This window comes from Panthera leo, chromosome C1 (assembly GCF_018350215.1).
Source record: "Panthera leo isolate Ple1 chromosome C1, P.leo_Ple1_pat1.1, whole genome shotgun sequence".
In the NCBI taxonomy this organism is placed as follows: Eukaryota; Metazoa; Chordata; class Mammalia; order Carnivora; family Felidae; genus Panthera; species Panthera leo.
The window spans coordinates 143530238-143552452 of NC_056686.1; the positions used below are offsets into that span (position 1 = coordinate 143530238).

At 35.4% G+C, this 22215-nt stretch overlaps 1 protein-coding gene across 2 annotated transcripts in view; it reads left to right on the forward strand.

Moving 5' to 3' along the window:
* GALNT13 (polypeptide N-acetylgalactosaminyltransferase 13) overlaps positions 1-22215 on the forward strand; it is a 503024-nt gene that overhangs the window by 267685 nt on the left and 213124 nt on the right. For both annotated transcript variants that reach the window (XM_042948793.1, XM_042948794.1), the window contains exons 4-5: positions 18897-19063; positions 19682-19889. In XM_042948793.1, coding sequence (XP_042804727.1) covers positions 18897-19063; positions 19682-19889 — 375 coding nt within the window. The remainder of the gene's footprint in view (positions 1-18896; positions 19064-19681; positions 19890-22215) is intronic.

The following is a 22215-nucleotide window of genomic DNA, read 5'->3' on the forward strand; positions in this document are numbered from 1 at the left end:
ACCTAGGAAGTGATAGTGTTTAGCAGAGCTCGTGGTTTGATGAAACCTTCAGTCAATGGGCACATATGGCCTCTAGATGCCTGAGACAGAGCCAAGACAGTCCTCAGCCAGCAGCAAGCTAATTTCTGGTTAAGTGAGGAATAAGGAAACATCTCATACACATCATACTTAACTTCCAAGCACGTCTGTGTTTGTAGGTCTTGGAAACTAAACCCATTTGGGGTCTTCTTTAAGAAAACATAATAAAACTTGTGATCATAAAATTAGATTGAGAGTACTGTGAATGAGCTATGTAGTGTGGGCTCTCATGCTTGATCTTCTTTGGCTTTATGGTACATCTGCCTTCATCTACTTCATTAGGTACTGAAATCATGTTGACCAAACAGTTCCCCCCACAAGTGGATGTTCCCATATGTTCCAAGAGTAAATTTTATCCATGACTCATAAGTGTAAGTTTGAATGTCTAATACACAGGAAAACTTGAAGCAATAGAGATTACAAAGTAGAATAAGAAACTGAAAATAACTATTAGGATTAGTAAAAATCTTGAAGCTCAAAGAACTGAAAAGAAACTAGTTATTCAATGAGGTACCAAAGAAAGGGATCACACAATTTTCAGTGTGATCAAATTTTCAAATTTGATGAAACCAAATTTACATTCTTTCAGCAATTGTAACGTCACTTTCTTCTACATTACAAGAACTTAAATTAATTTCTTTTTCCATTCATTTCTTCACTTTAGATCTTAAAAATACATGTGCACATATTCATACATGTGCCTGTGCATAAATACACCCATGTATATCTTTGAAGAATCAAATGCTATTTTAACTTGCATATTTACATTATGGCCCTGTGGTAGAAATTCTTAAAATTTTGATCTCATATGAAATTCTACATTTGAATTTCTGATGAATTCTACCATTCTGGTGTTAATAACACTAATAAAGCAAGTTGTAACATCAGTAATCAAGAGTGAATCATTCTCATCACTGTGTTTAAAGCCAGTATCTATTGTAATTAGAATTCTTATGAGAATAATTCCTTGACTTCATACTGCACCTAATTGAACTGTTTTGTTGGGCAGGTAGGTGTTTCCTTTGACTTTGGGCTTAAGTTGATTTGGTTCCTTAAAATTGGCATCCATAATGTACCATTTGACATCCGAGAGAGGAGTGACCTTGAGTATGTAATAACTTGACAATCACAACTGCAGTAATTTCTCCTTGGAGAATGAAAGGCAATATTATTTGAGGCGTCTAGTAACAAATTCCAGTGATAATTTATTCCTTCCTACAACATGTGGAAAAAGGAATTCGATTTCAGACACTAACTCTATTCACTCACTACTCTTGAAACCTTTCTTGTGATGTGAAAACATTTTTTTTTAGAACACAAAGACTGACATTAAAATGAAGTTTATTCTTGCCCTGGCTAAAAACATCTCTTCTTTCTCTTATTGTAGAAAGTCCGTTGTTTTACTTATTATTAGTATTTGAAGTAAAGCACAAAGTGTCCTTTCCTCTTTCCCAAGAGGCCACACTACTATAGTCCTCCAAAAGATGAAATAACCACAACATTTCTTTATAATAGTTACTAGTTTCTCCATTATTGTCTCAATTCAAGCTTTGTTTGCTATACTGGGAAAAATTTCAAATGCTATGTGTGATTGCCTTTTCCTAGCATTTGAGGGACCCTCACCATTTTTTTCTTTCACTAATTATTCTCTCTATACCTTTATTCTGTTCCTGCCTGCTCTCTTTGTACAATTTATAGGTTGATCCTCCTCCCCCAAGAGAAGAAGCTATTGGATATTTTATCTATAAATCCTATGTAGGAAATCTTAATGAAATCTAGATAATCTAGATAAAATTTAAATTCCTAAAAGGATCCTATAATAAATTCTACAAGGAATTATATAAATTATTAGTCAATGAGAAAGGCTTTTGAAATAGTTGAAATATTTCACTTTTCCTGTGTTGTTTCAATGAAAATGTGATGTGTACGTTAAACAGCCAACTTCATGAAAGATAAAGAAGGCTTAATAATAAGAAAATCAGATAAAGATAGACTATACAAAAATGAGAGGGCGGGTATTTATATTGATCCCCAACATGATTTTCGGTAAACTACTGAATGAACTTTGACCTGGACTGTTTCTTTTGTTTGTTTAATCTGTTGTCATAAAAATCTTGAAGCTCAAAGAACTGAAAAGAAACTAGTTATTCAATGAGGTACCAAAGAAAGGGATCACACAATTTTCAGTATTTACATTCTGAAATGTGAAATGTGTAAAGCATTTGTGTTTTATGGGGAAATTTCTCCCAGTAGCCCCTGGACACACTGAAGAGGCAAGGTCACTCTGTTTAAGGAGTTCAAAAACCTAGATTCTGGTGATAGCACAGCCACCACATATTTGTGAGCCTTTGCCAGGTTTCTTCTTTGTGATGCAGTTTCCTCATCCATAAAATTAAAGGTATTAGATGTCTGTAAGACACTTTCCTCATCTGTGATTCTGTGAGTATTAAATAACCTGTAAAACCAGGAAATGGGAAATCCACGTATAATATTGCTCATAGTGGCAAGAATCATGGTCTTTTAAGGGTCTAGGTTCCTTACTGGGTTCCAGACCTTGTATCAGTCACTTCTACCTCTTTTCTACCCGTTTCCATCTCTCCTACCTATGTCATGGTGCTGGATGTCTCTATGGGTTGAATTCTTCAGAAAGGAAATTAGGTTAACTGTCCTAGGGAGTAAATTCCAATGTTGGTACCAGGAGTCTAAACCATCTAGAAACTAATGAAATAGGGGTTGCAATGAGGAAGCCAAAGCTAAATCTACCCAACATAGTTATCTCTCAGGAAGAGAACTTAGGGAAAAGAGCTGATGTACATATGTTGCCTCTTCAAGTAGGGACTGGTTTAGCAAGTATGAGAACAGGGAATAAGTTGGATTAGTAAGAGAGCATCGTCGAAATAGTAGGGACTATGGTGTGCACAGAAGAGAGGCAGTTTTTGTTTTTTGTTTCCACTTTATTCCAAAAGAAAAGAATATGCTGATTAAATGAATCATAAAGAAGACTAACTTAAGGGTTTTGTTAGGTCTAGTCCAGACTTTACATTTAGCAGAGGAGAACTATTTGGTTTAAGAAGCTGATTTCTATTTTTTAAATCAAAAGTTGTAGCACTTGGTTAGTTTATTTGAAGATAGTATCTAGAATTTCTTTAGCATACAAAACTATCCTCCTTTAGTTATTTAACCAAGTAGATTTAAATCTGAAATGTTTAAAAGAGAAATCTATTATGCTGATATACAATTTGTGGGATTTTTAAGTCCTTTTTATTTTTTTATTATTTTTTAATGTTTATTTTTGAGAGAGAAAGAGAGGGAGAGAGACAGAGGGCAAGCAGGAGAGGGGCAGAGAGAGAGGGAGACACAGAATCCAAAGCAGGCTCCAGGCTCCTAGCTGTCAGCACAGGGCCCAATGTGGAGCTCGAACCCATGAACTGTGAGATCATAACTTGAGCTGAAGTCGGACGCTTAACCGACTGAGCCACCAGGCACCCTTTATAAGTCCTTTTTAAATCAAATGTATATCTGAATTTTTTTTAATGAAATTATGTAGACACATACCATTTTTTAGACAGCTCAGTAGAATAGCTACCAGCAACATGAAAAGGCTGCTGGACAGATACCAAATCTATTTGGCAATCATTATATTCACTATTTCTCTAATTCATCTAATTGTAGATGAATAGATGGTATACTATGCTAAAATTCACTACTTCATTTTTAATAAATCATTTAGGAATTATCTTATTACAGGTAAAAGTATTTATCACCCAGGATTCTCATTCTTCAGTAGCCATGGCTGCTCTTAACTAACATTACATTGAAATTAAGAATAGATATATTTGACATTTCGATATTGCTTGCAGTCACTGATGCATGGTATTTTATGTTACATTTAGCAATAACAATTGAGGCTCAGGGCATTTATGAGGTGTAAATGATGGGAAGGGAGGAGTTGAAATATAGAGATGGCTTTGACTTCAATTATTCATTATAGTTTAAAAAATGCTTGGTAATAAGGTTGTTGTTCATAATCTGTTTAGGTAAAAAGAGGAGTTTACATTATTTTTTGAGTATGTGTGTGTGTGTGTGTGTGTGTCTGTTTAGAGAGAGAGAGAATGAAATATCTTACATAAAAGAGCACTTATTGTACAAACCATAATTATATGGTTTAAAAAAGTAGATAAGTGGTTGATTTGGGATAAAAACTTGCTTATGAAGAAATTTTATTCAGTTATAATAATGTTTCATAACTTGATAGAAGTTTAGCTTATATGAGTGCATGCATTTATCAAAGCTTGGGAAATTTACATTTAATATTTGTGCATTTCATTGTATTTACATTTTACCTTAAGAGAAAAATTGATTAAAATTCAAACTCTAGTTAATAAGCATGCTGCAAAGTTTGGCATGACGGAGTGTATTGATACTTTGAAACTCATTAAAATGAGATGGATATAGTGGGCCTCACATGGGGAATAAACATGCCAGAATAACTAGGTAAGCAAAGGAAAAAAGCTACTAGTCTTACCAGATATTAAAACATAGTATAAAGTTCTGTAAGTAAAAGAGTGTGATAGTGGGGTACGGGTACACAGATAAGTGGAATGAAATAGAAAGTATAGAGATAAATACAAGAATAAATTGAAGTTTAAATATGATAAAAGTGACATCTGAGATCACTGTCCTAGTGCTAATAAGTGAGGCTGAAAAAAATCAGTCATTTGGAAAAACATGTAATTAGATGTGTGCTGCACAACATACAAAAGAATAAGCACCATATCGACCAGCAATCTAAATTAAAAAACAAAAAACAAAAACAAAAGCTGACTTCCTCCATAACCTGAGTGAAGGGATATTCTCTGTCTGTAATTATAGTGCAGATACAATGAAAAAAAATTTGAAATATTTGCATGTATATAATAAAATTTACATGGCAAAATATAAGTAAAATGAGAAGAGAAATATCAAATAATAGAAATAATAACATATATCACTGATAAAGGATTATATCACTATAATGTATAGGTCAGAAAGATCAAGGAACACAAAGCAAAACAAATAAGCAAAGAAACAAACAAACAAACAGAAAAGCCCTTCAATACAAAACTGGACAAGGGTGCCTGGGTGCCTCAATTGGTTAAGTGTCCAACCCTTGATTTTGTCTCAGGTCATAATCACATGTTTCATGAGTTGAGCCCTGCATGAGGGCTCTGTGCTGACAGTGCAGAGCCTGCTTCTCTCTCTTTCTCCTTCTGCCCCTCCCCCATTTGTGAGCACTCTCTCTCTCTCTCTCTCTCTCTCTCTCAAAAAAAAAAAAAAAAGAAATAAAAACTTAAAAAAAAATTTAAGTGGAGAAAACTAGAACAGTGATTTGCACACACACACTCACACACACACACACATAGATACAAAGGCTATTAAACATATTGAAAGATGTGTGACTCCATTCGCAACTGGAAAAATGCAAGTTGAAACTATTTTGAGATATCTTTACTCACCTATCAGACTGGTGAAAATTTAAAAGTTTGCTAGTACATTCTATCTGCAAATCTATGGGAAAACAAAAATGGTCGAACATTGATGATAGGAAAGCAAATATGCTCAACATTTAGAATGAGAGATTTGCCAATATCTAGTAAAATTGTATGTGCATTTACCTTTGAATCAGCAATTCTACTTTTAGAAATTTTCCATGAGAATACACTTTCAAATGTATGAAAACGTGCATGCCCAAGATCTATATTAAAGGCAATAATCATCAGTAGATGGCATAACTAGCAGATGAAATATACATAAAAAAACAGAAAAATATGCAAAATCTCAAATCATCTTCTCACAAGCTATTTATTGTAATGAGAAAAACACTGTACATTAGAGAAACTTGGAAGATAACTATCCTACTCAAGTGATCATTGTTAACATTAGTAATGGCACATGTCACCATCATGTGTCTTATACTATGATTCACTAAGAATGGCACAACCCTTTCTTCAACTGTGTCCTTATCCAAAATGGTCACCTGAATCTAATAATGTGGAAACATCAGACAAATGTCCCTTCCCCTAAAATGATGTGCCTATTGTTGCCATTAGTAACAATGGCTATACTCACTGAAAATTAATGTGAAGAAAAAAATTTCATTTCTTACTTAAAACTAGGTGTGGAGAAATATACAAGAAGAGAAATTCATGAGGCATACAGTCTTTTAATTGATACTTAATTTAGCAGAAATTAAACCTTGCAATTATTATTTGGCATTTTTAAAATTTTATTTTTGTAGGTAATGCAATTTTGTTTCTATGCTTTAATTTCTTCATTTATTTTACACATGGGACTTTGATCTTAATTTTGTTCTTTTCATGGATTTAAAATGGTTTTGTAAATATATATAACATAGGGTATTAAAATTTTATGCCAGGAAACAAAGTATAGTTCCCTGAAGCATTTCTTTAGTGTTAAAATGCATGATATTCCGGAGCGCCTGGGTGGCTCAGTCGGTTAAATGTCTGACTTAGGCTCAGGTCACGATCTCACAGTCCGTGAGTTCGAGCCCCGCGTCGGGCTCTGTGTTGACAGCTCAGAGCCTGGAGCCTGCTTTGGATTCTGTGTCTCCCCCTCTCTCTGACCCTCCCCTGTTCATGCTCTGTCTCTCTCTGTCTCAAAAATAAATAAACATTTAAAAAAATTAAAAAAATAAATAAAATCCATGATATTCAATTTTGTTGAATATTTTAAATATTATTGAATATAACTTTTTTTTTTGAGAGAAAGAGCAGGAGTGGGGGAGAGGGGAAGAAGGAAGACAGAAAGAGAGAGAGAGGGAGAGAGAGAAAGAGAGAATATCCCAAGCAGGCTCCACACTCAGCATGGAGCCAGATGCGGGGCTCAATCTCATGACCCTAGGATCATGACTTGAGCCAAAATCAAGAGTCAGATGCTCAACTGACTGAGCCACGCAGGCACCCCTATTAAGTATAACTTATAACTTATGTTGATTTATATAGATAGATAGATAGATAGATAGATACAGGCATAGATAAATATATAGATATATGTTGCTTTATAGTAAATAAATCTAGAAATAAATGAAAACATTATCTGAGCCAAAGCAAAAATTATCACAAAGCCCACATACTTGACTCCATACATGTCGACTCTCCACATTGAGGCCAAATAAAATGCACTTACCTCCTTAATTTTTGCTCCACTATTCATTCTACCCCAAATTCCATCTAAAGATGGAACTTTGCCTCTCAAAACAGAACTAATTGTCTTCATGGACAGGATAATTAAAAATTTCTAGGCTTAGGGCATCCTTACAGAGTTGTCCAGTGTGTGCACTGCACAAAGATACCCAGCTGAAAGAGTAGATATACTCTGCTTATGATTTTGGCAAGGGGCCATGTTTCACTGGAAGAAGGAGTGCCTTTTTTTTCTGGGCACAGAGTCCTAATTTATATAAGAAGGAAAGGAGAATAAATGTATAAAATTTATCAGTATTTTAGGACAGTGAACAATTAAATATCCCTGGGGAAAATATGAAGTGTGACTTGAGCCCTACTAGAATATGTGACGTCTTCAGCAAAGAATGCTGTCCAAATACAAGGAATTCTAGAGATAGAAAGAGATAAAGGCATGAGAAAGCTTTGTTTCCTAAAGGAAATTTGAGATGTTCAGTATTGCTAAGAGTTAAATGCCGTAGTGAGAAGAGAATGTAACATCAGTGGGGCTGAACCAGATCTAGAGGAGCCTTTAGATTTTAGCATTAGGCAATGAAGGCAATGTCAAAAACATTTGAAGAAAAGGGTGGTTTTTGGATCTGCATTTTAGTCTGCATTGAGGAAGATAATACTACGGGGATCAAGAATGTTCCATAAATGCACCATTTTGACTCTATGCAATAATTATAAGGAGAGGCGGTGGTCCATGGAGAGGCCACAATAGCAGGGAAGCATAAGAAAGACACTGAGGTAGGAGTCATCAGGATTGGTAACTTGTGATGTCATCATATCACCATCATGTCAACATCAGAGTTTCTGGCTTTGAACCTAGGTGGATGGTGGTTTCATTGTCTCAGAGAAGTGAAAAATGTGAGGTTCAGCATGGGTCAGTTGACTCGACATAAATGATGGCCCAAGCAAAGCTTGGTTTAGAGTCCAAGTCTATTGATATAAAAATCAGTGTTACTTTCACTAACAAAGGTAAGAATTTAAGCCTAAAAATGGCAATAGTAAGTAAGTTTGTTGCAAAGTCACTTTAATTGTATTTATCATAGTCAATAAACATGCAATTGTTTTCATTGTTAAATACTTTCAATAGCATGAGAGAGTTATACTGAGAGATCACAGAAAGGGAAAAAGCTCATAAATTCATTTTCCAAAACCCCAAAGGCCACACACAGCACTTACTTGAAAGTATTCTTTTTACTTTTAGCTACAGAGTTGAATTATAGTTGATTTCCAAAATTTAGGAGAATTCTTCACAATAGAAAGAATATAAAACTTGCTGGTACGCTTATCACTTTTATGTCCTGGAAAAAACAAAAACATTGCTTATTAATTATTAGCATCATAGAAATAACTCCAACAGTAGTGTATGATTGCCATTTATTTGATAGAAATTAGATCTCCTATAAAGTTTTGTGTTTTTGTTTTTTTTAATACAAACTAGATGTCAACTGAGTGTACCTAGTCTGTTAAAGTCAAGATCAGGTTAGCTTAAACCCCAAAAGAATAATGTGTGGAAGTCCAGAGCCCCTCCCAATAATTGTTTAGTTTCCGGGTGAACTCTGCTACTTTATCGTTATTTCTGTGACTGGTTTCTCTGTTCTTCTCAGCATAATCCAGATACAAAATGGGCCTCTTCCTCAAAATAGAGACAAACTCACTTAACCACGAATGCAGTGCATTTATGAGTAGGGTAAATGTAATGGACAATAGGAGAGGAGGCTGGAGTGCATTACAACATTGTAGTCAAATATGAACTTTAGACATAACTCATCTTTAAACTATCCTCTAGGTATCACACCCCTGAAGAAAGTCTGCTGAACTCTTTAGCTTCTCATCATTTTATTGCTATCTCCTCTCACTAGTCCCTTTTTACTACTTTCTTAAGTATTTTCTACCTGGAGCTCCCACTCTCCTGGAGCAAAGCAGTCTTCTCTCATCTCCTTCAAATAGTTAATTATTTCCTTTGTTTCCTAGAAATGCATACCTTCAGGCTCCTACTTGCTTCCCAGGTACCTTGTCTTAGAATGTCCCCTAACAAAGGCAGTTTCTTTCCTAAGGGGGGAAGGACATTATTCTATCAGGAAAGAGGTAGAATAGCCCCTTTTTAAGTCAGAGTTCCAAGGTTTGAAACTGAGTTCACAACTTAGAAGCAAGTTATAGGAGTCTCCCCTTATCTGTGGTTTAGCTTTGTGTACCTGAGGCTGACTTTAAGTTACCAAAGCATATAATCCTCCTTCTGACATATCATCAGAAGGTCAATTGTAGCCTGACCCTAGGTCATGGTACCTGTGTCATACATCTCACTTCTTCTCATTAGGTAGGCATTTTATCATCTCACATTATCACAAGAAGAAGGATGACTATAGTACAATAATATATTTAGAGAGAGAGAGACTGCATTCACATAACTTTTATCACAGTATATTATTATAATTATTCATTTTTATTATTGTTAACTTCTTATCATGCCTAATTTATAAATTAAACTTTATCATGGGTATGTATGTGTTGAAAAAAATCTTAGCATATACAGGGTGTGGTATTATCTATGGCTTCAGGCATCCACTGGAAGGGTCTTGGGAGGTATCTTCCATAGATAAGGGGAGATTATTGCATTTAACCGATCTGAACACTAGGTTCTTGACTTATCATTATCAAATGGGAATAACAGTATAGCTAGTTCATAAGGAATATTATAAAGATAATCAACTGCCGATTCCATAAAAGGCCACCAGAATAACCACCACATTGACAGACAGTCCTAGCCATCTTGCATGGAAGAGGCCAAGGTGGACATCTACAGAGATTGGAGGTCTGGGCTTTAGTGGTTGAAGACTGATCTTTCAATGCAGGAATCTTACCGAGATTGGTCAAGTTAAGTGATGTAATAGTTTAGGATTGGTGGATACAATGAGGAGTCTTGAAGTCAATTGATAAGCAAGCCATTTGTCTAGTTAAGTTATGTACGATCCTGAGAAGACAGCTGAGCAACCTATTTTCCTTAGAAGGGGATTGTTTGAACAATTTATTGTTTGTATCCATTTATTTTCTGGAAGCTCTTGAAGCATGCAATCAAGCTATTTATGAGTTTATAGCCTTGTCACAGCTCTGATAGCAAACCTATGTGGTTGCAGAGGTTTCAGTTCTCAGGGTCAAATGAGAACATAAAACATATAGTACAATGTCTGCTGCATGATTAAGAGTTTAATAAATGTTCATCACTTAGTACTGGTTATCTTATTATGATGTTTCTTAAACCAGGGCTTGACTGCTGGAGGAGATGGCCTAACCCTGGCTGAGGAATGCGATATTTGATAATCAGACTAATCCATAGGGTAAAGCAAGTAGTGGGGTAGGAGGAGGGAACACAAGTTGCTAGATAGTTAGTTCATGGATATTCAAGAGCAGGCAAAAAGCTGAGATCTCAGCAGGCAGGCAGAACATGGCCCTCGGAGTTTTTCCAGCAGAAAATAATAAGCAGAAATTAAGGTAAGTAAGGAGGAAGATTAGCAGGCAGCCACAGGCAGTCAGAGAACTTTCAGATTAGGGCAATAAATGGTTTAGAAGACTAAAGAAGACTAAAAGAGAAGGAGGCAGGACCTGAATTCCACACCACTGCACTAGACAAGCAAGTAGCAGTTCTCAAGCCATGGCAGTCTAGACACCAGATCTGTTATCGAAATGGCACTGGAAGTAAAGGATAAAGTGGCAGGTTGGCCACAAGAACTAAGGACGAAAGACATGTTATTAGAACATGGCAATGGTCAGAATCCTATCAGCAGAAAAGCTGAGCCAAACAATTATGGACACTTTATCTGTAATACTCGAGACAGTGCTTAGTAATATAAGAATAGCATAATAGATTGAATTCACATAATCCCTTTATAATTTCATGTGCTTTCTGTAAAAGTACCGCAATATAGAAATGACAGCAGTCTTCCTTTGATTTAGGTGATGACAAAACCAAAATTTAAGGAGTTTGCTCACAGATCCTATACAGCAGAAGGGGGAGGCAAACATAGGTTTCCAGACACAGAGCTTGCTCTCATATTCCAAATAGGAATGATGTTACCTATGTTAGAGGGGACTGTATTATAGTACAATGACGTGCAGATCAATTTTCTCACACTCTTTCCCTTCCCTATTCCTAGCTCATTTATTTGCCCTGGCTCTAGCAGCTAGAAAAATAAAACCAACTGAAGATTAAGGAAAAAAAAAAGTAGAAAAACTGGTATTTCTACACCTCCAGTTCAGATTATAACAATGCAGAGGTACAATCGAGAAGTCAATCTGATAATTCATACAATAGCCTGCCTCATTGTGAAATTTTCATGCAGCAGCCCTCCATATTAAATGTATTTTGTAACATGCAGGATACTAAATTCTGGAAGGGCAGAGATACGTCATATTAACCTTCCTTCTTTTGAAGAATCCCTGAGTCTATTGAATTAAATAGCTATATTGTGAAAAAGGATAATATGTCAAGAGGATTGAGGCATACATGAGGTACGAGGCTAAGGAAGGGGGCTGAGTGGTCTTCTCTGAGATTTGTGGGGGATGTAGAAAGAAATTCCCTAGCTTTCTGTTCCTGTTTCCTACAGCATGACACTCTCCTAGCCGAGGTCCTTATGACATATTTCAAACAGAAGGCAACAAATATAGGATATTTGGAAATGCTTATTTCCCAGTAACCCTCCCTCTCCACCCAACTCCATACTTCAAAGAGCACAGAAGATGCGAGAAGAGGATCTCATAGCAAATAGGCCAAGGATGAATACAGGGTCCAACCAGATTTTAAAATACAGGTGTTTGGGACATATGAATTTTAAAAATAAATTAATCAATAATTATGACTTACAGGAACTTACTCTTGGAAGGTTTAACACAACGTACATATAAATCAACATATAGAAACCTACGCAAAATTAAGTGCTTCATTTTACTTGGGGCCCCAAGCTGTTCAGTTATGAAAGAATCACTTTGCTGTTGCCCAAGTTTTCTTTGCACGGATACATTGACAAATGATGAAATTTCCCTGTGTGAATATGAATTTTAATGATTGGGAAACATAGAAACCACACATAATTCTGCAAGGTTCAAGGCAATTCCCATAGCTCTTAAAAATAAGAAGTATATAGAGGACTTGTATTGTAAGTCTTTATTTTTAATTACTATTATTAATCTTCTTGATTGAGGCAGTAAAAGGTAACCACTGACTCACTGAGCAGCAATTCAACAAGTCATGCAAACTACAATGTTGACAGCCTTTGTAGTCCTAAATGGATTGTGTCTAACTAAACCACTGTGTAATTACGGATCCTTTGTGATTTCACATTCTCCTCTTATAGTCAATTTTTCTTTCTTTGATGTGGCATGTTGTGTTCAGTAACTTATCTGAAAACATCAATATGGTTTTGAAAAGGATAAAATCAAATTGTAATGGTCTATGTTCCTATAATGTGTGCATAGCCAAGGGGAAAGATGGTAAATAGGTATGCTATTTCATTGTATTTCCATGCTCCTGACATTGGAAATATGATTCTATGCCCACATACTCTCTAAAGAAGACCAACTGGATTTATTTCTCATATATTTATAAATCAACAGCTGATACACAGAAGACTGGACCACCATCAGTATACATTCAGGTGACAGAACAGATTGTAAATGAAGTGGAGAAGACTTTTGACTCTAGTGCTTACAATTACAGGAAAAGTGCCTATTAATTTCATCTGATATAACTGCAAAAAAGAGCTATATTAACCTTAAGCATCTAATTTTAAAATTTTGATGTAAATAAAAAGGTTTTACATATATTTATATATAGATATATGTGTACATATACATATACACACACACACACACACATATACATATTTAATATCAGTGTTTCTGTTAAATAACTTTAGGCAACCTTTCTTAGCTTTGGCTGCCCATTCAAATCCCCAAGGGATTTTTAAAATCTCATCGCACCTGGCAATCAGAATCAGAATCTCTGTGGCTGAAACCCATAGGTAAGTATTTTTTGGTAGCTCATGGGTTTATTCCGGTATGTGACCAAGATTAAAAACCATAGATACATTATTACAGAATTAAAAAGAAATAATCTTTCACTTCCTCTCAAGTATTATAGATTTAGCATGTCATAATATAGTATAAATATAAAACACTGCTATAATAAAACTTATGATTTTACTGGAATACCAGATTTCAGGAACTGCATCTGAGTAAATGGGCATCAAACATTCCTTTCAAATTGATGAAAATTGCTATTGCCGTCTGCCACTTTTACTCTCAAAGTTAATTACATATACATTGTATTCCCACAATAATGTCAACTTTTGCCAATCCCACTTAGATGTTTACATAAAAGAAAAATAATGTCTCCATTGGAAAGATTTATAAAAGAATATTTGGTCTCTATTTAATCTCAATGAAAACTGATATTCTATGCAACGTTTTAATCAAATAATTCTAGGGGAATAGCTATTTCTCTGATTTAAAGATATATACTTGAGTGTAAGATTAAGGCATATTTTTAAATTCAAATGTTTTTTCTAATATTGCACACACCAATAATATCACTTAAAACATTTAATATAGCATATAATATGGGGCAGAAACATTAGTGTTACTAATATTATTAAATAATAAAATTTATTGTTATTATTATTTATTACTTTAGTATGTGGAATACTGAACCAGTTCTGTGACTGGAGGCTTGTACTCTATAAAACGAAGGCTTGAACTGGTTAACATTTGAAAGTTGTTTCCAAATCCACCATTTGAAGATTCTAGGTTTTATGTGTAGTGCACACCAAACAATGTCTGCTGCACATGTCAGATTACCTACTTTAATCTTATTATGTAAAAGATGTAAAAGCTGAGGTAGACAGTGGTGAAATAATTCTTGCAAACAAAGAAGTCGTTTGTCATGTCTCAGGAGAAGAGGTTCTTAGAGAGGTCCAATCTATTTAAGTACTTACCCCACCTCCATCATACAGGTTTCTTGTTTTTGTTTTGTTTTAAATTATTTCTTATAAAAGCAGTGAGTTGAAAACTCTGACAGCTTAGATATGTAAAGGCATTAGAAAAGAAGGAGACTAAAACTAAACAACCTTTAAGTACCTTTTCTTAGCTAAACAAAAAAATATTGGGGGGTACCCTGGGTGGCTGTTGGTTGAGTGTCCGACTTTGACTCAGGTCATGATCTCATGTTCTTGTGTTGGAGCCCTGTATCAAGCTCACTGCTGTCAGTGCAGAGCCTGCTTCGGATCCTTTGTCTCCCTTCCTGTCCCGCTCACAGTCTCTCTCTCAAAAATAAATAAACATTAAAAAAAAGTATTGTATTTACCTGTTCTAAGATGTACCTTTTTAGTTTTGTATGTCTGAAATCAGGATGAGTTTTACAGTCAACAGTTAGTTACAGTCATTGCCTACCAGGTGGCAGTTGTTATATAAGCAGTTGTATTTATTAAGCTTGTACAAACGAAAGTGGTCATGGCTATTCACATAGGCATACTTCATCCAAGCTACATACATTGTTTGTACTACAGGTGCAGAGGTTAACTGTCATTCAACATATCTTGAGAAAAGTTACAATCTGATTCAATATTGGAAAAAAAAATGTGGGCAAAGAAAGGCAAGGGAACAGTGGCAAGTATGAAATTTCATACCAAAATATTTATTGTTGGAGTAACGAGCACAACTCTGTATTTTCTTGTTAACCAACAGCTGACTGATTTATACAGCCTTGCTTCTTTAGTGTGTCAACCAGGAAACAGCAGGGACAATATCACCAGGATCTCATTAGAAATGCAGAATCTTGGGCCCATCCCAGAACTCCTGAATCAGAATTTGTATTTTATCAAGATGCCCACCTAATTGTTTTGCACCTTAAAATTTGAAAAGCACAACTTTATAGTGCCAAGAAAGAGAGTCACAAGATGAAGCTGTTTTATATTTTGTTACTGAGATATGTGCTAAATATATGCCTCTCATATGTTAAGCAATGTAACCTCAAACTGGAGACCCTTGGACTAGATGAAAGAAACTTCAAAGCCACAAAAAGCTTGTGTGACTGATTCATAAGCAAGCATGACAATATTGATAGAAATCTATGTTCAAATAAGTTTAAAGGATTGTTCTGTAAGCTCTATTTTAGGTTTGAAATAGATTCTAATGATAAAAAAGCATATGCTATGGTTTATTTGATAACTTGCTTTTCTTTCCTAGGGATACACAAAATGATAGTGTATCTTACTATAGGTGAAACAATAGATGTGATGAAGTACAGGCAATGGTAAAGGTACAGTGTAGAAACCATGGAAATAATGACTCCCGTTCATAAGCATCTATGCATTTGAGATAACAGGATAACTGATATTGAAAATGATTAATTTGTATAGCTTAAGAATTATTCTTATTATTCTAGAAATTGTTTTATTATCACACAAAACTTTCTTTGCTTAGTTGTTTAAATAGGAAGGAGAGGAAGAATTAATAAACATATTAGACATTTTATTTTTATGCTACGTTAAATAATGATACAGTGGAAATTTTCTCTAAGTAAACATAATAGTTGCATTAATAGTAAATTAGTTCATCGTAACTTTGTCACATATATTGAATATAAAATTAACATTTGTGACTAGATTTTTTTAACCACAAAAACAAAGCATGATAGAAATAGTTTAAGAAGCTGGATTTGAATATATGCTTTTCATTTTAAAAGATTTATCTATGCGCCTGGATGACTCAGTCGGTTGTGTCCAACTTCAGCTCAGGTCATGATCTCATGGTTTGTGGGATCAAACCCCACATCGGGCTCTGTGTTGACAGCTCAGAGCCTGGAGCTGCTTCAGATTCTGTGTCTCCCTCTCTGTCTGCCCCTCCCCCACTCACACTATGTCTCTCTTTCTGAAAAATAAATAAACAAAAAAAATTTAAGGGGCACCTGGGTGGCTCAGTCGGTTAGACGTCCGACTTTGGCTTGGGTCATGTTCTCACGGTTTGTGGTTTCAGGCCCTGTGTCAGGCTTGTGCTGACAGTTTGGAGCCTGCTTGAGATTCTGTGTCCCATTCTCTCTCTGCCCATCCCCTGCTCATGCTCTGTCTCTTTCTGTCTCAAAAATAAATAAGTATTAAAAAAATTAAAAAAATTTTTAGATTTATCTAAATGTCTCATCCATTCTTTCTTTGTTGGCATTTAGAGTACAAAACATACAACATATATGCTTATATAACATAAAAAAAAGTTAACTTAAAAGAAATCACTGTTTTTCCAATGATAGCCCTTACAGATAAACACTTTTCCTTGTGTTAGACCAATAATTGTTGACTGTTGGACTGCTTTCAGCCTGATTTTCTAGTTTTATTTATTTATTTTTTTTTAATTTTTTTTAATGTTTATTTATTTTTGAGACAGAGAGAGACAGAGCATGAATGGGGGAGGGTCAGAGAGAGGGAGACACAGAATCTGAAACAGGCTCCAGGCTCTGAGCTGTCAGCACAGAGCCCGACGCGGGGCTCGAACTCACTGACCGCGAGATCATGACCTGAGCCGAAGTCGGCCGCTTAACCCACTGAGCCACCCAGGCGCCCCTCTAGTTTTATTTTTTATTGATGATGATGATGATGATGATGATGGTCTTTACCATACTTTTTGCTTAGCATGCTATTTCGTTGAGGCAGAAAAATGGAGGTTTGAGGAAAATCGTGGAGAAAACATTTCTGATTTACCAAGATGGCTTTCTGAATTCATTTAGCGATAGGCTTCCTGGATGCCCAAGTCAAATGCTGATGAGACATATAGAAACCATTTCCATCTTGCCACCAGAATGGGAAAAGAAGACTGCAGATCAAAGTACTTTTTCCCATTATATTTTGATTTTCCTCAATACACAATATATTCTATAGTATGGATGATAATTTATTTCCAAATAAATATATGCAGAAAAATGTCATAGTTCAGGTATAGTACCTTCTTACTGACTACATTGCAGAAGGCTTCACTGCGTAGATGATATTTTAGACCATTTTAAAAGATGATTAAAGTCTCAATAGGCATACAATCAGTATGTCTTTAATTATATGCCTTACCTCCCCCATTTTATTGAATTTTTTTCATTCACCTGTGAAGGAGACTAATTTTAACAATGCTTATTTTGTGTCATATCATTCATTATTTTGTGTCAGATCATTCAGGAGTGGCAGGAAGTATTGAGTTCATTTTATTTTATGGGATGATTTTAATTCTCTAGCTCCTTAGAATATTTTACATGAAACAATCACCTAAGGTGAATAAGCTTCCATTCCTATTTCATATACCAAATGGCATTTTTAATGACTTTTGTAATTTTATAATATTATAATTACAATGACTTAAATATCTGAATGTTGACAAGTTGATGGGGTAAGGACCATCTACATGTTGAACTTGGGATGATCACTAGAGCACCACACATACCATTTATCCATGTGTATCTTTTTAAGTTTATTTGTTTTGAGAGAGAGAGAGAGAGAGAGAGAGAGTGGGAGTGAGCGACAGGCACTGACAGCACAGAGCCTGATGCAGGGCTTGAACTCAGAAACTGTGACCTGAGCCAAAAATCAAGAATCAGACGCTTAACCAACTGAGCCACTCAGATGCCCCTTTTAAACCTTTGTTAAGTTTATTTATTTATTTATTTTGAGAGAGAGAGAGAGGGAGAGTGCAAATGTATCTTTTTAGATTGCTCAAGTACTTAAATCTGGGCTTCTTTGGATTTCTAAGAAAAATTAAAAGTTTTTCTCAAAACATCAAGTTCTAAAAGTAATGACAATTATGGCCAGTCTGTGTGACTGGCAGCATCTGAATCACCAGGAAGTTTTTTTAAAAGACAAATGCAGAATCTCAGGCTGCACCCCAGACTTACTGAATCTGAATCTGCATTTTAACAAATCTCTAGGTGATTCCTATGCACATCACACTTTGGGAAGTGCTGGTAGCCTATTCCCTTTCCTCATCTCCAGTATTGATTATAGAGTACTAATTGGGAATCTGCAAAGTAAATCTAGCCCCTAAACCTTTCCTTCAAATCAGACATGGTTTATGGCATTCTCAAACTGAATGGAAAACACATAATGCCTCGATTTTAGAACAGAAAAACAATCTCAGTTTTACATGCTTTAAAACCCTGGGAACATATATCTGTTCATGTTCTTATGACTTTTTGAGCTATATGATAATCTTTTTTCTAAACAAGGAATAAAATTATATCCAGTCAATGAATTCATATGTCCCTGTTGTACCCTAGACTTCTATTGAGAGTCTCAGAATGTTATTTTAGCTTTCTTAGCCTTGTGGAAATCATGTTGCTTTGTTCCCTACAGGAATTAAGATAAAATATTAGTAACCATGCATATTTAATTTTCAAAATGCCAAGTAATTACTCAAAGCATTTTAAAAAGGAAAATTATCTTAGATAATCATGAAATGTTTCCTTAGTAAGGGGCTATCAAGTCTAAAGTTGTGTTATCATGGATATTCTTTATTACAATGATCAGAATGAAAAATGAATTTATTAACATGTCTCTCTTCTTTCTTTTCCAGATGCAAGACAAAGGTCTACCCTGATGAACTTCCAAACACAAGCGTAGTCATTGTGTTTCACAATGAAGCTTGGAGCACTCTCCTTAGAACTGTGTACAGTGTGATAAATCGTTCCCCACGCTATCTGCTCTCTGAGGTCATCTTGGTAGATGATGCTAGTGAAAGAGGTATAATTATTTTTCCTTCTTAATAGAAAACTTTATTATGGTCAGAAAGATAGCTTGGCAATGATCTGTATTTTCCTTGTAATTACATGAGTCCTGAAATCACCTATCAAATTTTCATCACTGTACCTGGAACTCCAGGAATATGAAACTAATTCTTCCGGTTTCTCCCATGATTCCATTTGGTCCATACTAACCTAAGAAATCAGCCAAAATAATTTTCAAAAGTGTTTATTTTTTTCCCAACTCAAACAATCAAATGATTGAGCCTTAGTATGACTTTTTGGACATCTATCGTGTTTTGTTTTGTTTTGTTTTGTTTTGTTTTAAGTGCAGGTAAAAGTGAAATAACTTATAATTAAGAAGTCTCTGTTTGTCAATGTGGCCCAATTTCTAAATTAGAGTCTGGTATATTAAGGTCCTATAATGTCCTTATCTTTGCCAGATTTACTGATAAAAATCTCTACATATCTATTTCACCTAATGCAAAAAAAAAAAAACAAAACATGTTGATAGAAGTCTGCTACCATTTCTGTTTGCTGAATTCCATCTGGGTAGTAGTATTTCTGCTATGTCTTAAAATAGTTTCAAAACTTTATCAATTCTTATTGCACATTCCAGATTTTCTCAAGTTGACATTAGAGAATTATGTGAAAAACTTAGAGGTGCCAGTAAAAATTATTAGAATGGAAGAACGCTCTGGGCTAATACGTGCCCGCCTTCGAGGAGCAGCTGCTTCAAGAGGGCAGGTCATAACTTTTCTGGATGCACACTGTGAGTGCACGTTAGGATGGCTGGAGCCCTTGCTGGCAAGAATAAAAGAAGACAGGTAAGAATTCATGTGTTACATATGCCTGGGTTTTGACTCAGCCTGTTAGGACAGTTCCAGGTGCCAGTCAAAACTTCTCTGTAAATTGCTTTTTGAGATTCATTTTCTAGCTTTAATTTTTTTTAACGTTTCTTTATTTTTGAGAGAAAAAGAGAAACAGAGCATGAGCCAGGAAGGGGCAGAGAGAGAGGGAGACACAGAATCTGAAACAGGCTCCAGGCTCTGAGCTGTCAGCACAGGGCCTGGTGCAAGGCTCGAACCCATGAACCCTGAGATCAGGACCAGAGCCAAAGTCGGCACTCAACCAACTGAGGCACCCAGCTGTCCCTTCTAGCTTTTAAAGAGCACCCCTCCTCCACTGAATAAAGACCTTGGCTTATTCATGCTGAATATGAATATTTGATTAAGAAATAGTCAATAATCCAAACAGTAAAAAATGTGTTGAATAATCATTTTGTAAGGTGATGAAACTTAGTCCAATCTGAAATGGTGCCATATTTTATAAAATACATTTCAAAACACCTGATTTCATCCTCACAAGCACCCTATGAGGTAGGCAATGTAAATGTTCTTGTGTGTACCTAGTAATAGGGAAGGATGAAGAAGTGAAGGAGCTTGACCCAGTTAGTTATTGGAAGTGATGGGAACAACAGTTCAGTTCTTCCCATTCCTAGACCAGTCTTCTCTCTACTAGTTCACTGCCTTTATTCAATGTCTTATTCAAAACCACCTAGAGGATCTTAAAAATGAAGACACACACTCACACATTCCATTGGAATGAAATCATGATACAAAAAATTATAAGAATTTTAATTATATAAATGATGTTGTCAATCTATATACACAAATTGTAAAATCCAAAAACTTGAATAATACTTTATAGAAATTAAGAACCCTCATACTTACCTGCAATTCTTTCTGATGATGATGCGGTCAAGTACAAGCTTCTTTTGTGGATATTCATAAACATTGATGATAAATGATTATAATTCTTAAGCACCTAATGAAGTCACCTATGTCGAATGCTCTCTGATATAATAACAAAGCATCTTATGACACCTTGTTTGCGTAGTCATTTCACCTACAGTAGAAAGGTCTTCTTAGAGTTGAAGTTTTTAATTAAACATCCAAGACAGGGGCTGCTTAGTGTGAGCTAGTCCAGCTACATCAGGATTTGGTACTTGCCAGGAAGATAGATGGAGGTTGTTAGTAAAATGGGCCATAGCAGTTGAAGAAAGCAGTGGGAACCTTTTATTCAGCTGAGTGTTGTATACAGCTAGTAACATTTTCCAGTCTGTGTATTGTCCAATATGCACAGGAGGGTGAGACTGGCAAAGTAAAATGAACTTAGAGCATCTTAAATGCATTTCCTGGCAACTCTTCATACATTTTGCTGCTTTTTGAAACATGTGTTTCATATTCAACTTACTGAATTTTTTATGCAATATTCAATATCATCAAGAATAGATCGTTTATTTTTTAATGTAACATGTTTAGATTGCACTTTCATATAGTGAACTCTAATGTTTGTCCATCTTGAACTCTAATGTTTGTCCATCTTATAAGTTCTAAAGTTGCCACAACTAGATAATAAAGTCCTATTCAAAGTTAGTAGATCTAATTTTGCCTCCCTAAAAATTAAGTCATTAAGCTTAATGAAGAAAGGTATTGATTTTGTAGGGACCAGAGTTACCAAGAAATGTTTCCAAGGCTAGATAAATCCTATTGATTTCAGAGAACTCTAGGCTTTGGCTAATTGTGTGGAATAGAAGACCTAATTGAAAAATGAACATTAGTGAGGCACCTGGATGGCTCAGTCAGTTAAATGTCCCACACTTGATTTCGGCTCAGGTCATGATCTCACAGTTCATGGGATCAAGCCCTGCATTGGGCTCTGTGCTGACATTTTGGAGCCTGCTCAGGATTCTCTCCCTACCTTCTCTCTGCCTCTCCCTCACTCACATGCACACATGCACACTCTCTCTCAAAATAAATGAATAAATGTTAAAAAAATAAAATAAAATGAATGTTAGTGATACTGGTGTTACAAAACCAGGATAAATAATGGACAACATTTATCTGCTTTCCACATTTATGGGCTATTCAAAAGCATATTTGTGTATTTACCACCTAGTAAATATGAAAAATAAGCTCTGGTTTCCAGAACTAGCTACCAGCAAAGGAAACTTGAGTAGACCTTAACATTTGCTGTAGAGATGACAGACTGATCCCATAATGCAACATATAAGCCAGGAGTAGAGGAAGACTGAGGAAAGCACAAAATGGATTAAAAGAATATCTAATCTTCTCTCAAGGTGAAAGCCTC